This window comes from Aotus nancymaae, unplaced genomic scaffold (genome assembly GCF_030222135.1).
Source record: "Aotus nancymaae isolate 86718 unplaced genomic scaffold, 86718_ANA_hifiasm-v0.15.2.pri h1tg000062l, whole genome shotgun sequence".
NCBI lineage: Eukaryota > Metazoa > Chordata > Mammalia > Primates > Aotidae > Aotus > Aotus nancymaae.
Window position 1 is genome coordinate 44,392,722 of NW_026988476.1, and position 19,572 is coordinate 44,412,293.

Consider the following 19,572-nt stretch of genomic DNA (forward strand, 5'->3'; position numbering starts at 1 on the left):
TGCAGCCATCAAAAACGATGAGTTCGTGTCCTTTGTAGGGACATGGATGAACCTGGAAACCCTCATTCTCAGCAAATTGACACAAGAACAGAAAATCAAATACCACATGTTCTCACTCATAAATGGGTGTTGAACAATGAGAATACATGGACACAGGGAGGGGAGCATCACACACTGGGGTCTGTCGGGGGGAAACAGGGGAAGGACAGCAGAGGCTGGGGAGTTGGGGAGAGATAGCATGGGGGGAAATGCCAGATATAGGTGATGGGGAGGAAGGCAGCAAATCACACTGCCATGTGTGTACCTATGCAACAATCTTGCATGTCCTTCACATGTACCCCAAAACCTAAAATGCAGTAAGAAAAAAAAAAAGAAAAAGAAACATACTTAAAATTGTAAACAATGTAAAAACACTGAAACATTAAACATTAAGTATCTATTTCTCTTTAAATGTATCTCTTACATAAGCAGTATCTTTGGAGGACGTTTTCTTCTACGTAATCAATACTTCATATCTTTGTTTAGTACTTTTAAATAATAAATACCAGCATTACTTTTTGAATGGTTTTATTTTATGTGCAAATAATGAACAGATGTTGTACCCATAAATTCTACTTTCCAAAAACGGGAGCTTTTTAAAAGAAAACCACGTAACTTTTAAAAGGCATTGGGATTTCTCTGCTTCTAGATCATTGGTAGGCTAGAAAAATAAAGTTTGTTCTACTAGAATCACAAGTTGGAACTGAGTATTCTCCAAAGTGGAAATTCTAGAGTGTAGTGTCACTCCAGGCAAAGATTATTAAGTTCTCATCCCCAACATCCAAAACTACCTATGAGAAGGGTTAAACCAGGTCAAAACAGTCCAGCACAATTTGGCTTCATCAAACAATATCATTATGCTCTTCTGAGATGCAAATAAACCAAAACAGGAAATACTAAAATCAAAATAGTATTTGACACTGTCAAACAAATTGTTATTTCCTTGTCATATCCCCTCTTCTATAACATTAATAAAGGGAGTATTTTAATGCAAAGAATATTTTATTTTATACATCACTAACCATGAATTTTTGCCATTACTTACTATACAAAGGCTGCCCTGTGCCATTATCCAAATGGAATCAGCATTTTACATCCACAATTCACTTCTACAGTTATAAGCAGAATTTTCATGATTTACGTAAGTACATCTGTCAGTGAAGATTTAACACTGAGATGCAATGTAACATCAGTAATATCTGATGTTTTATAGATGGCAATGTAGAAAAGATATATTTTAATCACTTTTCATTTAAGTGACCTTATGTAAAAAATAAACTAATAATTTAGCAGTTCCAAGTGTCCAAAGGGTATTTTCAAATGCACATAAAAGAAATGGTTACAGAGATTTTTAAGAAGCGTCTTCCATATCCACATCCTCTTGCAACTGCTGTACCATTTTCTCTTCCAAATGTTTCCCTTTGCCTTTAAGAAAAATAAGTAAAAAATAAAAAACTTAATTCAATGTGACCTTACATCAACACATCAAAACTTTATAGAGGATCCTGTGTGTTTTAAAGTAATATTAGTCATTCGTAAGAAATTTAATAATAGCTAGCCATGCATCAAATAGACATTCTACATACATTTGCTCATTTCACCCTCATAACAATCCCCATTTTAAATATGAGAAAACTTAGGCTCCAAGACAGATTAACTTGCTGAAGGTCACTCAACTACAAAGTCATCTAAGTCAAACCACTGGTATGTGAACCTCAGCCACCTGGATCCACGGTCCCTGCTCTTAACACTGTCCTATCTACCTCAAAGAGAATTAACTAAAAAATTAGATAACGATCGTTCATTTCTGGTGCTTTTTGGCTATCAATTTGTTATGTATATGTAAAACAAATGCTCCAGAATTTTGTCTATTTTGTTTTAATAAAATTTGGTACAAAAATAATACAAGTAGATTTACACAAATGTACTCAACATGTGGTTACAGAATTTGACCTTTACTAAGGTTTAGACAAGATTTCTTTCCCTTTAAGTGATCTAGCTGTACTTGGTGTCAGCTGAGTAAAAGAAACAGTAGTCCAAATTTTAGAATCAGAATCACCTGGAATGCTACTACCAGCAGCCCAGACTCAAAGAGCCTGGGCCTATGTATTTAAGTTCCCCAAGTTGGTAATTCCTGTACCAACCAAAGGTTGAGAACCACTAATATAAAATAGTTCTTTAATCAAAACAAGTATGAGACAAAAATCATCTATAAAATTATTACTCAAATCATTTTGCTTAACTTGGGGAGATACAGAACATAGAATTCAATGAAGGGAAAAAGGAAACACCATATCAATAGATTGACTGCAACTGGAAAATATACTGAATAAATTACCTTTTTACAAATCATATCATAAATTTACTAAGATGATATTTAAAGGAAAAAATACCCAGTTAGTTGGTACCCAAATACACAGACCTCAAAAATCTAGATGTTTTCAGTTTTCTTCTTAAAGCAGAGAACTCCTGTGTAGTGTAATGTAATACTCACCAGCAAGAGGGGCTCGGATCAGATGGATGTTTTGCTTGACTTCTTTGATATCCTGAACTTTCTGTAGCTCTTTATTTTTCTTCAGTCTTTAATAAAACACATTAAAGCCAAAATTTCAGTTACTAACACTTCTTTAAGAGGCATCAATTCACAATACAGCTTCTAAATTCTGCACTTAAGTTAACCACACAGATGGGGAATCGAAACATCATGGCTGCCCTTCTGTTCATTCCCCTTTCTTCTCCCCACAATGCCCCCCGTCCAGCAGGAACATCAACCCCAAGTCAACAAAGAGCCTCTCAGTTCTCTCAAATTATTCCCAAATGGCAAGCGGTGAACTTAACAGGTATAAGTTAATATAAAAGAGATACATACCTTACAGTTATTCCCAAATCTAAGGTAAGGTCACCTATTAAGCCCTCACAAATGTACACTTACTTCCCTAACAACTCAAAATCAAAGTGGCTTTTTAGTTCATAATTAGCTTAAAATAGGATTCTTATCCTACCACAAAATTTGTTCATTCAATCACTGTATCCCTTTGTACCTAGTCTGGCACAAAATGGAGGCTCAATATATATTTGCTGAGTAAATGAAGGATGTGACTCATGAAAAGAAGTAGTGCTGTACTACATAAAACAACCTCTACTGTTGAAGTGCCTAGATCTTTTCTCCTCATATACATAAGTCTCTGTTATATAATTTTTTAAAAACTATTTGGTAATTACAAGAGCACAAAACACATGATATTCAACAGAAATGCTAACAAACTAGTTCTCAAACATTTTTCTAAAATGCTTTAACATTTTTAAGCCAGAAAGATGCTAGCACATGCTTCTTCTCCATGATGTATTCCACAGCAATTAGTTTAAAAGCTAATGACCCTGCTCTGAAAAAAAGGCTGATTCCAGGCTGGGGAAAAGGAAGCAAAAGATGAGTCTTGAAACATCTTGTTAGCTGTAAAACATGAATGCACTCAAAGAATGATGAGAATTGTCAAAATGACATGAGAGTCAGTCAAAGGAATTCCCACAGGCCAAACTTGGGCCACTTAGAACATCGAAATAAATAATGACAATAAAGAATTATAACCCAATAAGAATCCATAAATACACACAGATGTAATATGAATAAAGGAATAAATCTTGAAATTGATAGAAAAGGAAAAGCTCTTTCTCACATGAGAAAGTCAACTACAAAATGTAGAAGAAATGATGAAATTAGAAAAACCACCATTTGGCAACAATCACAATAATAGTAACTGATTCAGACAAGACTCTAAGGAAAGCTAAAACCAGTAGGTACAAGTGTGAGAAGTAACAGGCTCTTTATTGAATCTCTTTGTATCTCCCACAAGACATGTACTGTTTATAAGGAAAACAAAGTAGTAATCTTGCAGTGGAGAAACCTGACAGACATCACCTTAATCAAGTGATCAAAGTTAACATCATCAGCAAAGTGACATCATGTGCTTCCTGATACGATGCATGAGAAGGATACGCCATCATTTCTGTGACACCCCGGCAAAAGGTACCTAGCCTAAATCTAATGAGGAAGATATCAGATAAACCCAAATTGAAGAACATTCTACACAATAACCTGACCTATATTCTTCAAAACTATCAATGTCATGTAAAATAAAGAAAGATGAGAAACTGTCCAAATTAAAAGAGGCTGAAGAAATATGAAGGACTTTCTGTTGCCATGGATGTAATCAGAATAACTGGTGAGGTCTAAACAAGGTTAGTATTACATCAATGTTAATTTCCTGACTGATAGATAACCACACTGTGTTTAAGAGAATGTTCTTATTTTTAGGTTATATACACTTAAGTAAACTTAGAAGGAAAAAGCACTATGACTTCCATACATTGTGACAAGGATAAAGTAAATGTAAAACGCTAGCAGAATATACAAGAGTCCTTCATATTATTCCTGGAAGTTTTTGGTAAGTCTGAAGTTATGTCAAAATAAAAAGTTAAAAAAAAAATACTAATGCCTCTAAATATCTACTAGTCATTATTTTCCAAAAGTTACTCCATACAAATATTCATACCTGTTCATTATAAATTTAGCTTGGCGTTTCTGTTTGATCTCTTCAACTCTCTTCATTGCATCAACTACAAAAAAATTCACAAGTTATTAACAAATGTATGCACATTCAAGCAGTAAGATCAACAACTACATTAACAAACACTTCTTTATTATTCTGATTTAGAAATGAATTTACATGAAAAAAAATCCTTACAAAAACAATCCCTACTCAAAAAGCTGAAGAAGGTATATACTCATGGCTATCATCACTGTCAACATTCTCTTTCACAATTATCACTTCTTTAATTTTTATTTGGAAAAAAGTCTCTATTGCTGTTAAATTTTCCTTCACTTTAAACCAATCCAATGCTTTTCAAATGTTTTTTTATAAAGATAACTTGGACTGCTGACAACTAATCCCATTCATAACTTGTAATTTCCATGAATAAAGAAAGACAGCACCTTTCTGGTTATGAACACTTACAGTGCCTGGGATATGGTCACCACATGACATTGGCAGAATGAACCAAACAATCAATACTAAAATGTTCTCAACCACAAAAATCCAACTGTTTTGGAAAATGTCTGCAGGAGCACTGGCTAAAAGGGGGCTGAGTCCAACCACGCTCTAAAATTACTATCAGCTCTATCCAATAAAAAACAAACCACATATGAAATTTTAAATTTTTCAGTAGCCATATTTTTTAAAGTAAAAAGGAACAGGTAGAAATTTAATGATATACTTTGTTTAACCCAAATTTCCAAAATACTGTCATTTAGCATGTAATATATATAAAATTATTAGTGAAATACTGTATTCCTGTTTTCATATTGTCTTAAAATTCATCATTCATTTTACATTTACAGCACACCACAATTTAGTCACATTTTAAGTGCTCCATAGCTTAGACACCACCACTTCTAATCTAGCTCCTTAAAGTGTAGCCTGTAGATCTAAATAAGATATTTATAGAGTATTTTTTTTTTTGAGACTGAGTCTCACTCTGTTGCCAGGCTGGAGAACAGTGGCATGATCCCGGCTCACTGCAATCTCCCTGGTTCAAGTGGTTCTCCTGCCTCAGCCTCCCAAGTAGCTGGGATTACAGGCACATGCCACCACGCCCCGCTAATTTTTGTATTTTTAGTAGAGACAGGGTTTCACCATGTTGGCCAGGATGGTCTCGATCTCCTGACCTCATGATCCTCCCGCCTCAGCCTCCCAAAGTGCTGGGATTACAGGCGTGGGCCACCACTCCTGGCCAACAAAATCTTAAAGCATCTCCCAAAAGTATACTTACAAATTAAAAAGAGTAAAACAGTAACTCTCCAGTGGAAAAACCTGGCAGACACCACCTTAACCTAATGATCAAGGTTAACACTGCTAGTAATGGAACTAACAGACAGCTTATGCCTCCTGACAAAACACTGAAAAAACTCAGCATCAAATCTCTGGTGCTCTTACCAAATGTGCATTATCTAAACCTAATCTTAAGGAAACATCAAACAAAATGCAATTAAGGAATTTTATACCAAACACTTGGCCCATACATATTCTTCAAAACTGTCAATATTATGAAATATAAAGACAAACTCAGGCAATGTTCCAGATTAAAAGAGATTAAAGAGACATGACATATACTATTCTTAAAAATTTTGCAATAAAGGCTATTACTGGGACAATAGGAGAAATATGAATAGGTCTAAGATTAGGTAATAATATTCTACCAATGTTAATCTTGATATTAATAATTGCAGTGTGGTTATGTGAGAGAATGCTCTTATTTCTGGAAATGCATATTAAACTAGGGATAAAGAAGCATTATGTATGTTTAAACAGCTCAGAAAAATATCATATACTAGAGAAAGAGACACAAAGAGAAAAAATTAATTCAAAAAAACGTTAGCATTCAGGGAATCTGGATGAAGGAGATTAGAGAACTCCTGCAACTTTTCTGTACTCTGAAATTAGGTCAAAAAAAAAAAAAAACTTTTTAAAAAAATGTAGTCTGGGACCAGTAACAGTGGCATCATTTTGGAGCTTGTTAGAAATAAAGGATTTCAGGCCCACACAAACCTACTATATCTGAATCTACATTTTAACCAAAACCCCCAGGACAATCTTTGAGACCTCTAATATTAAAACAATGTTTCTATAAATAACTGTAAGAAAATGTCAACTATAAATCTGCATATGCTGTAGCTCAGAATTAGTAATACGCTGGATATACAACTTTTTTCTTTGTCTTTCAGCAAAAATAAGGACAAGGTCTAGTATTCAGAAGCATTTCCACATTTTAAAGTTACTTAGAAGGGAAATAAACACAAGGGGCAGGAAGATCCTTTCCAAAGAATATTCCATCGTTATTTCCAAAAATTCCAGAAGATTGAAACATTTTGAACCTAAGAAGCATCTGACAGCACAATTCACAACTGCAAAGATATGGAACCAACCTAAGTGCCCATCAACCAATGAGTGGGTAAAGAAAATGTGGTATTTATACACCATGGAATAGTACTCAGCCAAAAAAAAGAACAAAATAATGTCTTTTGCAACAACTTGGATGGAGCTGGAGGCCATTCTTCTAAGTGAAGTAACCCAGGAACAAAAACCTTAATACTGTATATTCTCACTTGTAAGTGGGAGCTAAGCTATGGGCAAACAAAGGCATACAGAGTGATATAATGAAAGGGGAGTGGGGCAGGGTAAAAGGTAAAAACTATATATTGGGTACAATGCACACTCAGGAGATGGATGCACTAAAATCTCAGATTTCACCACTCTACAATTAATCCATGTAAACAGAATAAACACTTGTACCCCAAAAGCTATTGAGATTAAAAAAAATTTTTTAAACAAAAATAAAATATGTAAAAAGTTAAAATAAAAATCAGCACCTTAACAAAGGTTGTTCAATCCATATCCTCACACAATTTGACAATGTAAGTAAGCAATGGATATAAAACTCTTGTCAACAGATCAGTTTATGACAAAATGATGTTGAAATATGAGAGGTGTAGGGAATCAATGAATCTCTTAGTGAGTATTTTTCTGGAACCCTACTGACAACTTTTATTGTGTAAAACACTAGGAAACAATCTTAAATTCCAAAGACCCTCATAATATGCACCCAGCACTCACTCATACTGTGCACCTAGCAAATCTTCTTAGAAAAATCTATTTTTAGGACCCCAGTAAAAAGGAAAGCAGAATCAGTGCAGGGGGAAAAAAAGAAAAAATCAATAGAGCACTGCTTCTTACAGCATTTACAGATTTACCGCAGTTTTTTTTACCCTGAGCTCATCAGCTACCACTAGGTATAAATGAGGGGGGCAGGAGAATGAGACTCTGTAATAAAACCCAACAGAAACAATAAAATAGGAGTACTTGGTAAATGCACTTAGAGGGCGGAGGCTGTGTGTGACCTGTTCATCTCTGTATGACCCAGGTAGTGCTTAATAAATGTGCACTGAATTAAAGTAAATTAAGAAATGCAGAGAATATTACCATTACAGTATGTGAAGTCTTACAGAACACAGCAGTATTTCTCTCAAGTAATGTAAATAACACGAAACCAGCATGAAGGACCACAGAACTGATTATTCATGTATCACTAAAATAGGACATGCACCTCAATTTTAACAACAAACTAAATACCTACTAAGTAAAAGTAGTTATAAAATATGTAAAAATGATCTGGAGCTGCTGTCTTCATGTAATAACAACAACAACAAAAACAAAGGTCAAATGAAATAAAACTGAATTTAGTCCAGAAAATGCTTCAGGACTGGCCGGGTGTGATGGCTCACACCTGTAACCCTAGCACTTTTGGAGACCAAGGCAGGCAGACTGCCCGAGCTCAGGAGTTCACAACCAGCCTGGGCAACATGGCGAAAACCCATCTCTACTAAAATATAAAAAAAATTAGCCAGGCAGGGCAGCATGTGCCTCTAATCCCAGCTCCTCAGGAGGCTGAGGCAGGAAAACTGCTTGAACCCAGGAGGCGGAGGTTGCAGTGAGCCAAGATCAGGCCACTGCCTCCAGCCTGGGTGTCAGAGTAAGATTTTGTCTCAAAAAAAAAAAAAAAGAAAGAAAGAAATGCTTCAGGACTTTCCAATGTCCTTGACAAGGGTGCCTTTTGAAATTAATTTAAGAATCTTGTAAGTTAATCTCTTTAGAAATCTTTGAGTTTGAATCAGTGTTATTTCCTTACCAAATAAACCCAATAAAATCAACTGCTTTTCAGATATTAACTCTTCTTCTAATTATAAAGCAGAAGGAAAAGACCTTATTTTTTAAAAAGGGGGTGGGGGAGACCCAAAGGGCACAATAATTAGGTCTATCTATAGAAAAGGCAATTGCAGGCCGGGCATGGTGGCTCACGCCTGTAATCCCAGCACTTTGGGAGGCCAAAGTGGGTAGATCACAAGATCAGGAGATCAAGACCATCCTGGCTAACACGGTGAAACCCTGTCACTACTAAAAATACAAAAAAATACAGGTGTGGTGGCATGCACCTGTAGTCCCAGCTACTCAGGAGGCTGAGGCAGGAGAATCGCTTGAACCTGAGAGGTGGAGGTTGCAGTGAGCTGAGATTGAGCCACTGCACTCCAGCCTGGGCAACAGAGCGAGACTCCATCTCTAAAATGAAAAAGAAAGAAAGAAAAAGAAAAAAAGAAAGGAAAAAATAAAAATTTTTTAAAAATATATTCTCCACATGGTTCAGCATAAACAAAGCTTTAGAACAAGCTTGTCCAACCCACAGTCCAACATAAATTCGTAAACTTTCTTAAAATATAAAGAGTTCTGGCCGGGCGCGGTGGCTCAAGCCTGTAATCCCAGCACTTTGGGAGGCCGAGGCGGGTGGATCACGAGGTCAAGAGATCGAGACCATCCTGGTCAACATGGTGAAACCCCGTCTCTACTAATACAAAAAATTAGCTGGGCACGGTGGCGCGTGCCTGTAATCCCAGCTACTCAGGAGGCTGAGGCAGGAGAATTGCCTGAACCCAGGAGGCGGAGGTTGCGGTGAGCCGAGATCGCGCCATTGCACTCCAGCCTGGGTAACGAGCGAAACTCCGTCTCAAAAAAAAAAAAAAAAAAAAAAAATATAAAGAGTTCTTTCTTTTTTTTTTTTCCCCCTTAGCTCACCAGCTGTCATTAGTGTTAGTGTATTTTATGTGTGCCCCAAGACAATTCTTCTTCCAATGTGGCCCAGGGAAGCCAAAAGATTGGATGCCCCTGCTTTAGAAGGTGTTGAATACTACTACAAAGGTCCACAAATTTTCAATTCTTCTCCTGAAGTCTCATGACTAACCGGAATACAGAAACGGATGCCCTGCCCATGATCCATTAGGAGAGTAATAAAGTTCGTGGAATTCTTAGCCTTACAGACTCTGGTTAACAAACCACATCACCCCCACACCCAATACTAGAAAGGGCCATAGGATGCATGAAGGTAGCCAAAGGAAGAAAAGAAGGCAGGGCTGGGCTGAGTGCAGTGACTCACGCCTGTAATCCCAGCACTTTGGGAGGCCAAGACAGGTGGATCACTTGAGGTCAGGAGTTCCAAGGCCACCCTGGCCAACATGGCGAAATCCAGCCTCTACTAAAAATACAAAAATTAGCCAGGTGTTGTAGCAGGTGCCTGTAATCCCAGCTACCTGGGAGGCTGAGACAGGAGAACTGCTTGAACCTAGGAGGCAGAGATTGCAGTGAGCCGAGATCACATCACTGCACTCCAGCCTGGGGGACACAGCAAGACTTTCTGTCTCAAAAAAAAAAAAAGCAGGGCCAAGGGTCCCAAACATACACAAACGTGGTGGAATCTACAAGCTAGCTCAAGGGATTAACTTTTTCTACACATGGGACGTTTTTCATTAAAGTCTCTGCCTACTTCGGAAAAAAAAAAAAAAAGACAAGAACTAGGTATTATTGCTTTTAATTTCAGTAGATTGTAACTTCATTTTTTACCTAAGTCAAACACTTAGAAATTATCTCAGAACACTTGTAATGATGACGTTAAGTGCCATACTTTTTAATTTTAAAGAAGCACTGACCTTTACAAGGTATACAGAGTACAAGTTTATATCCTAAACTATGTGGTCTAAACATGTAAAGTGTGTTAGGTTTATGTGTATTTTAACTGTCTCATGCTCACCCTAAAACAGTATTTTCCATCTCTACTCTTTTCAGCCTTATGTATGTTTTTACATCTCTGTGTGGACACTTAAACTAGTATCAATGTTAATAACTACATTATTGCAAAGTGAACACACTGACCAATTCTAAAAAAAAATTTGATAAATGACTACAACAGAACCATTAAAATGAGGTTAAAATAATAAAAGCCAAGAAATGAAAAATGGAAAATTCAATATTTAAACAACAAAATGACACTTAAAGTTAAGGTAATATTCCAAAACCAGTCTCTCCTCAAAATTACTGGTATTTCTTTGTGACTTACTAGTTTTATTCCATAGCTCTCGCTGGTATTTGATAGGTTCATTTCTACGCTTTTCAAATTCAAATGAATTATCCTGTAAGAGGGAACAGAGGAGATAAAAATAAGGTTTTAAGAAAGGTAGAAAGGAAACATTTCTTAAAACATCTTCCTTTTCATAAGTGTTCTGAGTGAACATACATCAAGATACACCTCTCAGGGAGATCTCAGAGAATATAGGTTTTCAAACTTTTTCTCTTTACACACCTCCATGTACAAGACAGCCTACTGAAAACATCTCTCTACATACCAGTGATTCTCAAAGGGAGAGGAGGGGACACTAAAACCCCCATACCTCAGAAGGGCATATAACAATGATCAGGATTACAAACTACAAAACCTCCCCAATTTCCCATTCCCAGATAAGATTCAAAGCCAGAAAACTTTGAATTATGTTGAAACATATGAAACTGCCATTTTTCACAGATCAAAAAAGTCAACATCAAGAATTGCATGTCTTTCCTGTAGGAGATAGAAAAAAGAGAGAGAGAGAAAGGAAATAATTTCATATGGTTCAACCTAAATATCTATTCATTATAGCAAAAAGGTATGAAAACTATATAAATATATCTTCAAATAAATGAGGTGCTAAAGTGCAGAATGTAAGTCAGACCCTGCATTTCTTCAGATCCCCTCCAAACATTGTTACCATTGCTAGCTAGCGGCTGGTATTTTTAGTTAATGATCTTTTTAATCTTAAAACACACAAAACAATTTTGGAAAAGCTACAGGTATATCTTGGTTTTCAAATCTATCTGGTAGGCATATAAAACAGCACTACCTCTGTATTTAGCTATTTCTTTTCTACATACACCTTTATTCAGATCATATAACCTCAGCCACAAGGTGAATGGTAACCAATAAATGGCTGTGACTGGCAGTTTCTTCTCAAGCAGTTGCATTCGGGCTGTTATGCTTCTTCTTGCCCAGAATGAAAATTATTTTTGTGATAGTAATTATGATTTGGCCTTGCATCTTGTCAAATAATACTCTTTATATTCATTGCAAAGCTCTGGTATTAAGGAGGCCAGGAAAGGGCTTCATGGAAATTGATTGTAGACACTGCCCTTTAGTAGCAGAAAGGAGTCATAGGTTTGGTGGGGAAAGGAGGCCATGGAGGGAGGGGACAGTTTAAAAGATCTTCCTCCCTCAAAGGTAGCCTGTACTGCATTTCATCCCCGTCCTTTACAGGGACTGAATGTGAACAGCTTCAAAATATCCTTTTATCAAATCAATATAACAATTTAATGATGGGTGCTCATTCTATTAAATCCTCTTCCCCCGGACTTCTCTCTAGTCCTCACACCAACACTACTAATTCCTCTGCTCTCAGATACAAACTCCTGCTAAGGAAATTCAGAAACTGATAAATGAGTCTATTATAAACTTCACCTGAGCTTTGACTGCTGTTCAGAAAACCTTTATCTTCTAACTGCATCTCAAAATCTTTGAGTAGCAATTCCCAACTTCACCCCAAGCCATTTAAGTAATTTTCCTCCTTGTCTGCAAGAGTTAAAAATAGTAGCTTCACAGAATTACAGCTTTCAGGATCATGTGAGAATGAGATTATTTCCACAGCCAAATACAAATAAGGCACTTATTAATCAAGTTATAGGAAGGCTTGTTATGACTGATTAAATAAAATACACCCTCCAAATACTAAAACTGTGAAATGTGTAAACACTGTATTGATAGCTAACTGTACTCACCACTGTAAGCTCTTTACCAGCTGCTTTCCGGAATGCTTTGGTCCACCTAAGTTTGCGAGGATTGCGCTTCTTTTTAAAGTTTTTATGACATTTAGATTTACAAAATCTGAACACCTAGAAGAAAAGTTAAAATATGGAGAAGTCAACATTTAAAACTTTCTATCATAAGACATTACCGTGGCTGGACAAAAACCACTTTTCCTTCTACTTACACTGCCTTTTAGAAATGTGTAAGATATATCAGATTAAATGGAAACAACTATTTTTTAACTATCAAACATCATCCCAACCAAAGGTTAAAGGCCCTGAAAATATGATTTAAAATCACTAATCATTATAGAATAACAGTAAATTATCTAAAATAAAGGGAATAGTTTTAAGTAAAGTCACTTATTTGTTTCTTAATTCAGGATAATTTTCAAAATTTACTGTCTCTATACCTCAATGGGGATAAAAATTTCAAACCACCATTCTGAAATCTTTGAGTCTTTCCCTCTTTCTTGTTGAAAGCACAAAATAATTTCAAAAGCAACTAAAACTGGTAATATAACAGACTTTTTTCTACTTATTCATAGATCTACTAGCAAGATTCTTTACTACTTTAATTCTCCACCTTCACCCCAAAAGACAGAACCCTTTAATAATGCTAACTTACAACTTAATGATGCTTCAACATGCTCCTGAAATGGCTTATCAGGACTCATTTCATAAATCTAACAGTATTGTTTTGTTACTCTGTAATGCCTTACAACACACTGCAATTTGTATATGCCACTGGAGGAAATGGGGAGAGGAAAAGTAATTTTTTGGGATTTGTGGATCTTGGTAAAGAAAATTAAGTTGAATTATCATACCTAGAAGGTATGACAGATAATTAAATAGGTCAAAATAAACAGTAAAAACACTTCAAACTAAATAAGCCTGTGTATGTGTCACAAATCATAATACTTTTCAGCTTTTATATACACCGCCCTTTGCGGAACTTCAAGTAGGTCACTACACACAGTGTAGGACAGTTTTCTTAGAAACTGTTTAAATGGTTTTGTGATACGTTTTAAATTTTAAAAAAAGCAAATCAAAAAAAAATTTTTTTAATTTTTTTAATAAAAATTTTTTTTAATTTTTTAAAATTTTTTTAATAAAAATTTAAAAAAAAATTTTTTTTTTAAAGAAACTGTTGCTATTAGTTTAATCTGATCCAGATGCATACCTCCTAGACAGCCTTCTCCTAAGACACTAAAGTGAACATATGTCTATATCCTTGAGTTAATGTCAAATAGACTAGAAAATATAACCTACTATGAAATCATGAATGAAAAATGAATATATGAAAATCATTGTGAAATGAATTATCATACTTCATTTGAGTATTTTCAGCCCAAAATACGATTACTTTTTTAAGTAAAAGCCTTCCATATTTAATAACTACTAGATGGTCCCTAGGTAAACTCCTTCTTCTAATATTTAGCTAATGGGAGGACTAAACTTGTTCTGGCTCTTCTCAATTCCAAAAAGATCCAATGAGGAATCTACTTGGCTCCTTATCTAATAGGTATTACCTGAAAGGCACAATGAAGGATCTAAAGAGAACTGTAACCACAGGAGGTGCCAAAGGGATTCAATCAGCAAATAAGGAGCATCTAAGTGCCTGATGTTGTACTAGTGCTAAAGATACAGGAACAAGTAGCCGGGCGCGGTGGCTCACGCCTGTAATCCCAGCACTTTGGGAGGCTGAGGCAGGTGGATCCCGAGGTCAAGAGATCACGACCATCCTGGTCAACATGGTGAAACCCCGTCTCTACTAAAAATACAAAAAATTAGCTGGGCATGGTGGCACATGCCTGTAATCCCAGCTACTCAGGAGGCTGAGGCAAGAGAATTGCCTGAACCCAGGAGGCGGAGGTTGCGGTGAGCCGAGATCGCACCATTGCACTCCAGCCTGGGTAACAAGAGCGAAACTCTGTCTCAAAAAAAAGAAAATACAAAAAATAAATTAGCTGGGTGTGGTGGTGTGCACCTGTAGTCTCAGCTACAAGGGAGGCTGAGGCAGGAGAATCACTTGAACCTGGGAGGCAGAGGTTGCAGTGAGCTGAAATTGCACCACTGCACTCCAGCCTGGGCAGCAGACAGAGAGGCTGTGTCTCAAAAAACAAATAAATAAATTAATTAAATTTAAAAAAAAGAACAATTAAAACTTGGTACTCTACCTTAAGAAGCTTAGTCTAGCAATGTGATAGTCTCACTCTGTGATCAAGTAAGATCCACAATCTGACTAGGATATAAACAACGGGATAAAGCTATAATCAGGCATGATGTAATATGTAAACACACATGAGGAAGTGGTTAAATCTGGTGGGGTAAGAGGTGGATGGCTCACCTGTCAGGCAAAGCTTTACAGGCTCAAGTTTCTCTTTTAATTTAGTCCTCTAAATGCTAACATGCTAACAAATGATCCACCATACCTTGGACTCAAAGTTCTTGAAACCTTTCTTACTCCACTAATTCAACATTTATTAAGCCCTCGTTAAGACTGTATGTATTTTTCCTATTTGCAAAGTATGTGCAAATATGGAGCATTAGCATTAATACTACCCTTAACCCATTTATGCCTAAGAAGAGTAAAAGGTGAAGCTTCTATTAAAAACAGTCTTGGCCAGGCACGGTGGCTCATGCCTATAATCCCAGCACTTTGGGAGGCCAAAGCAGGCGGTTCACAAGATCAAGAGATTGAGACCACCCTGGTCAACATGGTGAAACCCATCTCTACTAAAATACAAAATTTAGCTGGGCTTGGCGGCATGCGCCTGTAGTCCCAGCTACTCAGGAGCTGAGGCAGGAGAATCGCTTGAACCCGGGAGGTGGAGGCTGCAGTGAGCCAAGATTGTTCCACTGCACTCCAGCCTGGTGACAGAGGGAGACTCCATCTCAAAAAAAAAAAAAAAAAAAAAAAAAAAAACTCGCAGAAACTGAGAATAAAGGTAGAAAGACTAGTTAAAACCTAGGCAACATAGCAAGTCCCTGTCTCTACAAAAAAAAAATACTTAATGTACCTGTCTCTACAAAAATGTTTATTTAATATTGGGCATGGTGGTGCACACCTGTAGTACCAGCTACTCAGGATGCTGAGGAGGGAGGATTGCTTAAACCCTGGAGATTGAGACTGCAGTGAGCCATGACCACACCACTACACGCCAGCCTGGACATTAGACAGTGAGACCCTGTCTCAAAAAAAAGAAAAAATGACTAGGTAAGAGGCTATAAAAGTGGCAAGTGCCTTAACTGAACTAGGGCAGGAAAGGAGAAAGAAGGCAAAGACAGCACTATCTTTGCAGAAGCAGAATAGGTAACACTTGATAACTAGATACAAAAGGTGAAAGATCCAAAGATGACTCCCACGTTTCTAGAACTATCCCGGCACTTAAGAGTGGTATTAATTCATACAGCAAAAAGACCTGAGGTACTAAAGAACTCTCTTTCAGTAGGCCCACTGGAAAATTCAGATTTGGAGCTCAGGAAATTTAGACTTCGAAATCAAGAACACAGAAAAGATAAGATACTTGTTCTTTGTTAGTGCTTCAGGCCTTCTATCTTTTATTTCCCCCATCAGCTTTCTTCTGGATCCACTGGTCTTCCTTAGGCCAAGGTGACGCCCAACCAACTCAACACTGTCCCTGCTAGACTTCATCAACTTAACTTCCACTGTGTCCACCAAATCAGTAATACCCAGGTCTTGACAGCTCCCACGATCTGCTGTTCTACTTCCAATACTCAGCTGACAAGCATCCTGGACAAAAATCACAAAAGCATAACTAGATCATCTATAGAACCATACTGCCTACTCTGAATTAGACCCCAACCTGGCAATCTTTTGACTCATTTTTATAAACTTCTTATCACGTTCCTGAGAGCAAGTATTCAAAATCTTCTACGTTCTTTTATGTTTCCAAACATAGCTTTCGTCTCTCTTTCAACTGAATCCCTTGCTCATAATTAATGAGGTCAATATCTTTGATCTATTACAGAGCTCTAAGGTGATGAAGTCAGACTTCTAATTCTTTAGCATGTCAAATTCACTTTAATATGCAGATTCTTAAACACTCTTCCCCTCCCGCAAAAATTCCCACTCAATAGATCTGGTGGAAACCATGAATCTGTAAACGCCCAGTAATTCAGAAGCAAATGTAAGAGGTCCAATTCTGAGAAACAACGTGTTTTTCTGACAAAGAGAGGAATGGGATTCATTCTGATATCACAGGAATTTCAAGTACCATTCAAAACGTCTTTCACAACTAGGACTTATATTTATTTACGTTTATAGGCTTATTATATTTATACTTGTAGCCCAACCCCCAAGGCTCTATCATCATTTACAATCCAGTCACTTCCTCAAACAAATGTATTTGCTCCGTTCTCTCTGCCTTCCACTTAGAAGGCCCCCTCCGCTCTTTCTTCTGCAAAATTCAGGGTCCAGGATAAATGTCACCTCCATTGTGAGTCTTTCCATACAGGACCCTCCCCAACTCACATGCAGTAACTTAATACATAACTCTGCCATTCAGCAATATGGAACACTCCCATCAACCTCTACACTTTAGTACGGATCTGAGTATAATGCCTGGCAGGGCATACACTCAACCAAGTTTGCTGGATTCAAGAACTTGGCCACGTACATAAGTGGCCAAACAGCCGTCACAGACATTCAAGATTCCCAGGAGGCCGTTGCTGGGATCTCTCCTGAAGCTCCTTACTGCCAACGCCACCCAAAGGTGGCCTGGTGGCCAGCGTCGCTCGGGACACCGGCAAGGAGAAACTTCCGAAGCGGAGCGTTGAGGCCGGAGCCCCAGTTAAGCCACCCTCCCACAGGAACAGCGGGAAGAACCCGGGCCAAACCCGGCAGACGCAGAAGCACCCGGCACCGAGCCGGCGCACCCAGGAACAGCGGGAGAGCCGCTGAAGCGCGGGCTGGCCTCGGCCGCCTAACCCCTCACCTTGCAATCGTTGCGTACGAACATCATCCCGTGGCCAGGGTAGATGGGCCCGGAACAGAAATAACACTTCTCGATACGCATGTTGAACCCGCGTGGGTCCCCACTGACCAAACGCCAAGCTTCGGAGGAAGTGACGTAGCCCTGTCGCCGGAAGTGACCTTCTTTCTCTTCCCCGACCCGAAAAAAGCTAGCGTCCTTATTTCTCGCGGGTCACTTAGACGAGATGTGAACACGACTGTGCCTTTGGCGGCCGCGCGGTCAAAAAGCGCTGCCGTTTGGCGCAGGCGCAGAGCTGCAGACTAGACCGCTTTTTGGGGGAATACGGTCCTGCGCCACCTTCTGAACTCGCTGACACGGCGCCTAGTCTTTCCTCTCTATAAGTCGCATTTACACATGTCTTATGTATCTTTGGTTTGTGCTTTGTCCCGAGTGCTCTCGAGAGCACTCTCTTTATTTGTCCACTGCCTGCCCTAGACAGCTCTCGATTCTCGTCCCATGGTGGTTTGCAGGGTGTAAGCCGCGAAGAACCTGCAATCCAGCGTTGCGTCAAACATTGCAGTGAAAACGGTTGAGTCGCTGAGGCTCCAAGGACTTAACCAACAATTTTTTTTTAATATAAAGTGGTGTTCTCCGCCTTCCCCACCACCCCCCCCCCCGCCATTTTAATTAATATACATATGCAGTAGACAAACATTTTCTCAGGAAGCTACCGTTCCCGCCCCAGACTTGCAGGCTTCCTCCCCATGGGCAAAACAGTTCCATTTATTACCTACCAGAGCTTTTCTGTGCATAGGCAAACATGGATATTTGTGTGTTTGCCTGGCTCTACTTCCTCTTCTTTATGACACTGATGAATATGATATTTACTTTTTCTGCATCTTGCTGTTACCTTGTCTCCATTCACTGGAATGTGAGCTCCATGAGAGGCAGGGATTTCAGTTAGTTTTGTTTACAACTACATCCCCAGTATCTAGAATAGTCCCTGGCACATAATAGGCATTTGATACCTATTTTATTGTAAAAGGGTATTTAACATTCTTTTTCGTGTGTGTGTGTGTGTGTGTGTGTGTGTGTGTATATATGTATATATATATGCGCCATTGTATGAAAGTATCATTTTAATTGGTTGCTAATCGATGGACATTCTTATCTTTTGGTATAATAAGCATCTTTACTGGTACACTTTTTTTCAAGCGAGAGTTGTAGAACTGCTGGAGCAGAGAAGATGGATATACATATAGAAAGTTTTAAATTTTGGTAGGTAATACTAAATTGCCTTCCAAAAGTTTTTACCAATTAACACTCAGCATCAATAAATAAGATGCCTGTTTCACCACACCCCTGTAAAAAGTGATCTCTGCCAACCTGAGATGAAAATTTATCTTATTATTTCAACTTGAATTTAATTACAAACGAGGTTAAGAATCTTTCATAACGTTTTCCAACTTTTTTCTGTGAATTGCCTCTTCAGGTCCTATACAGTTGTCTATTGTTGTTGATTTTCAACAGCACTTTACACGTTAAAGTTAGTCCTTTGCTGACATGCATTTAGAAATTATTTCCCTATCAATATTGTAAGCTTTACTCATAGTATTTTTCCATGCAGAAATATGTTGTTTGTATATTCAGATTTATCCAATTTTTTATGATTTTGGATTTGGCACTTTCCTTTAAACTGCACTTCTCACTCCAAAATTGTTTTTCAAAATGTTTTCTCTTATGTCGTATAGTGTCATTTTTTTTGCATCTCGATTTTCGACTTGTCTGGGATTTAAGTATAAATGACATAGGACTCCAGGATTTATTTT

General features: G+C 37.8%; 1 protein-coding gene across 2 annotated transcripts; it reads right to left on the reverse strand.

The window, feature by feature from the left end:
* Positions 1-550: 550 nt before the first annotated feature.
* On the reverse strand, positions 551-18,592 carry RSL24D1 (ribosomal L24 domain containing 1). Of its 2 annotated transcripts, none has more exons than XM_064365699.1 (6): positions 18,538-18,592; positions 12,777-12,890; positions 11,032-11,104; positions 4,590-4,653; positions 2,534-2,619; positions 551-1,464 (listed from the first exon to the last, which is right to left on the reverse strand). In XM_064365699.1, exons 1-6 carry the CDS (start codon positions 18,553-18,555, stop codon positions 1,391-1,393), a joined length of 429 nt encoding a protein of 142 aa, XP_064221769.1. In that variant the 5' UTR covers positions 18,556-18,592; the 3' UTR covers positions 551-1,390. The 2 variants fall into 2 exon arrangements, with proteins under 2 accessions (XP_064221769.1, XP_012325227.1); XM_012469804.3 differs by lacking the exon at positions 18,538-18,592 and adding an exon at positions 17,765-17,915.
* Between the last annotated feature and the right edge of the window lie 980 nt (positions 18,593-19,572).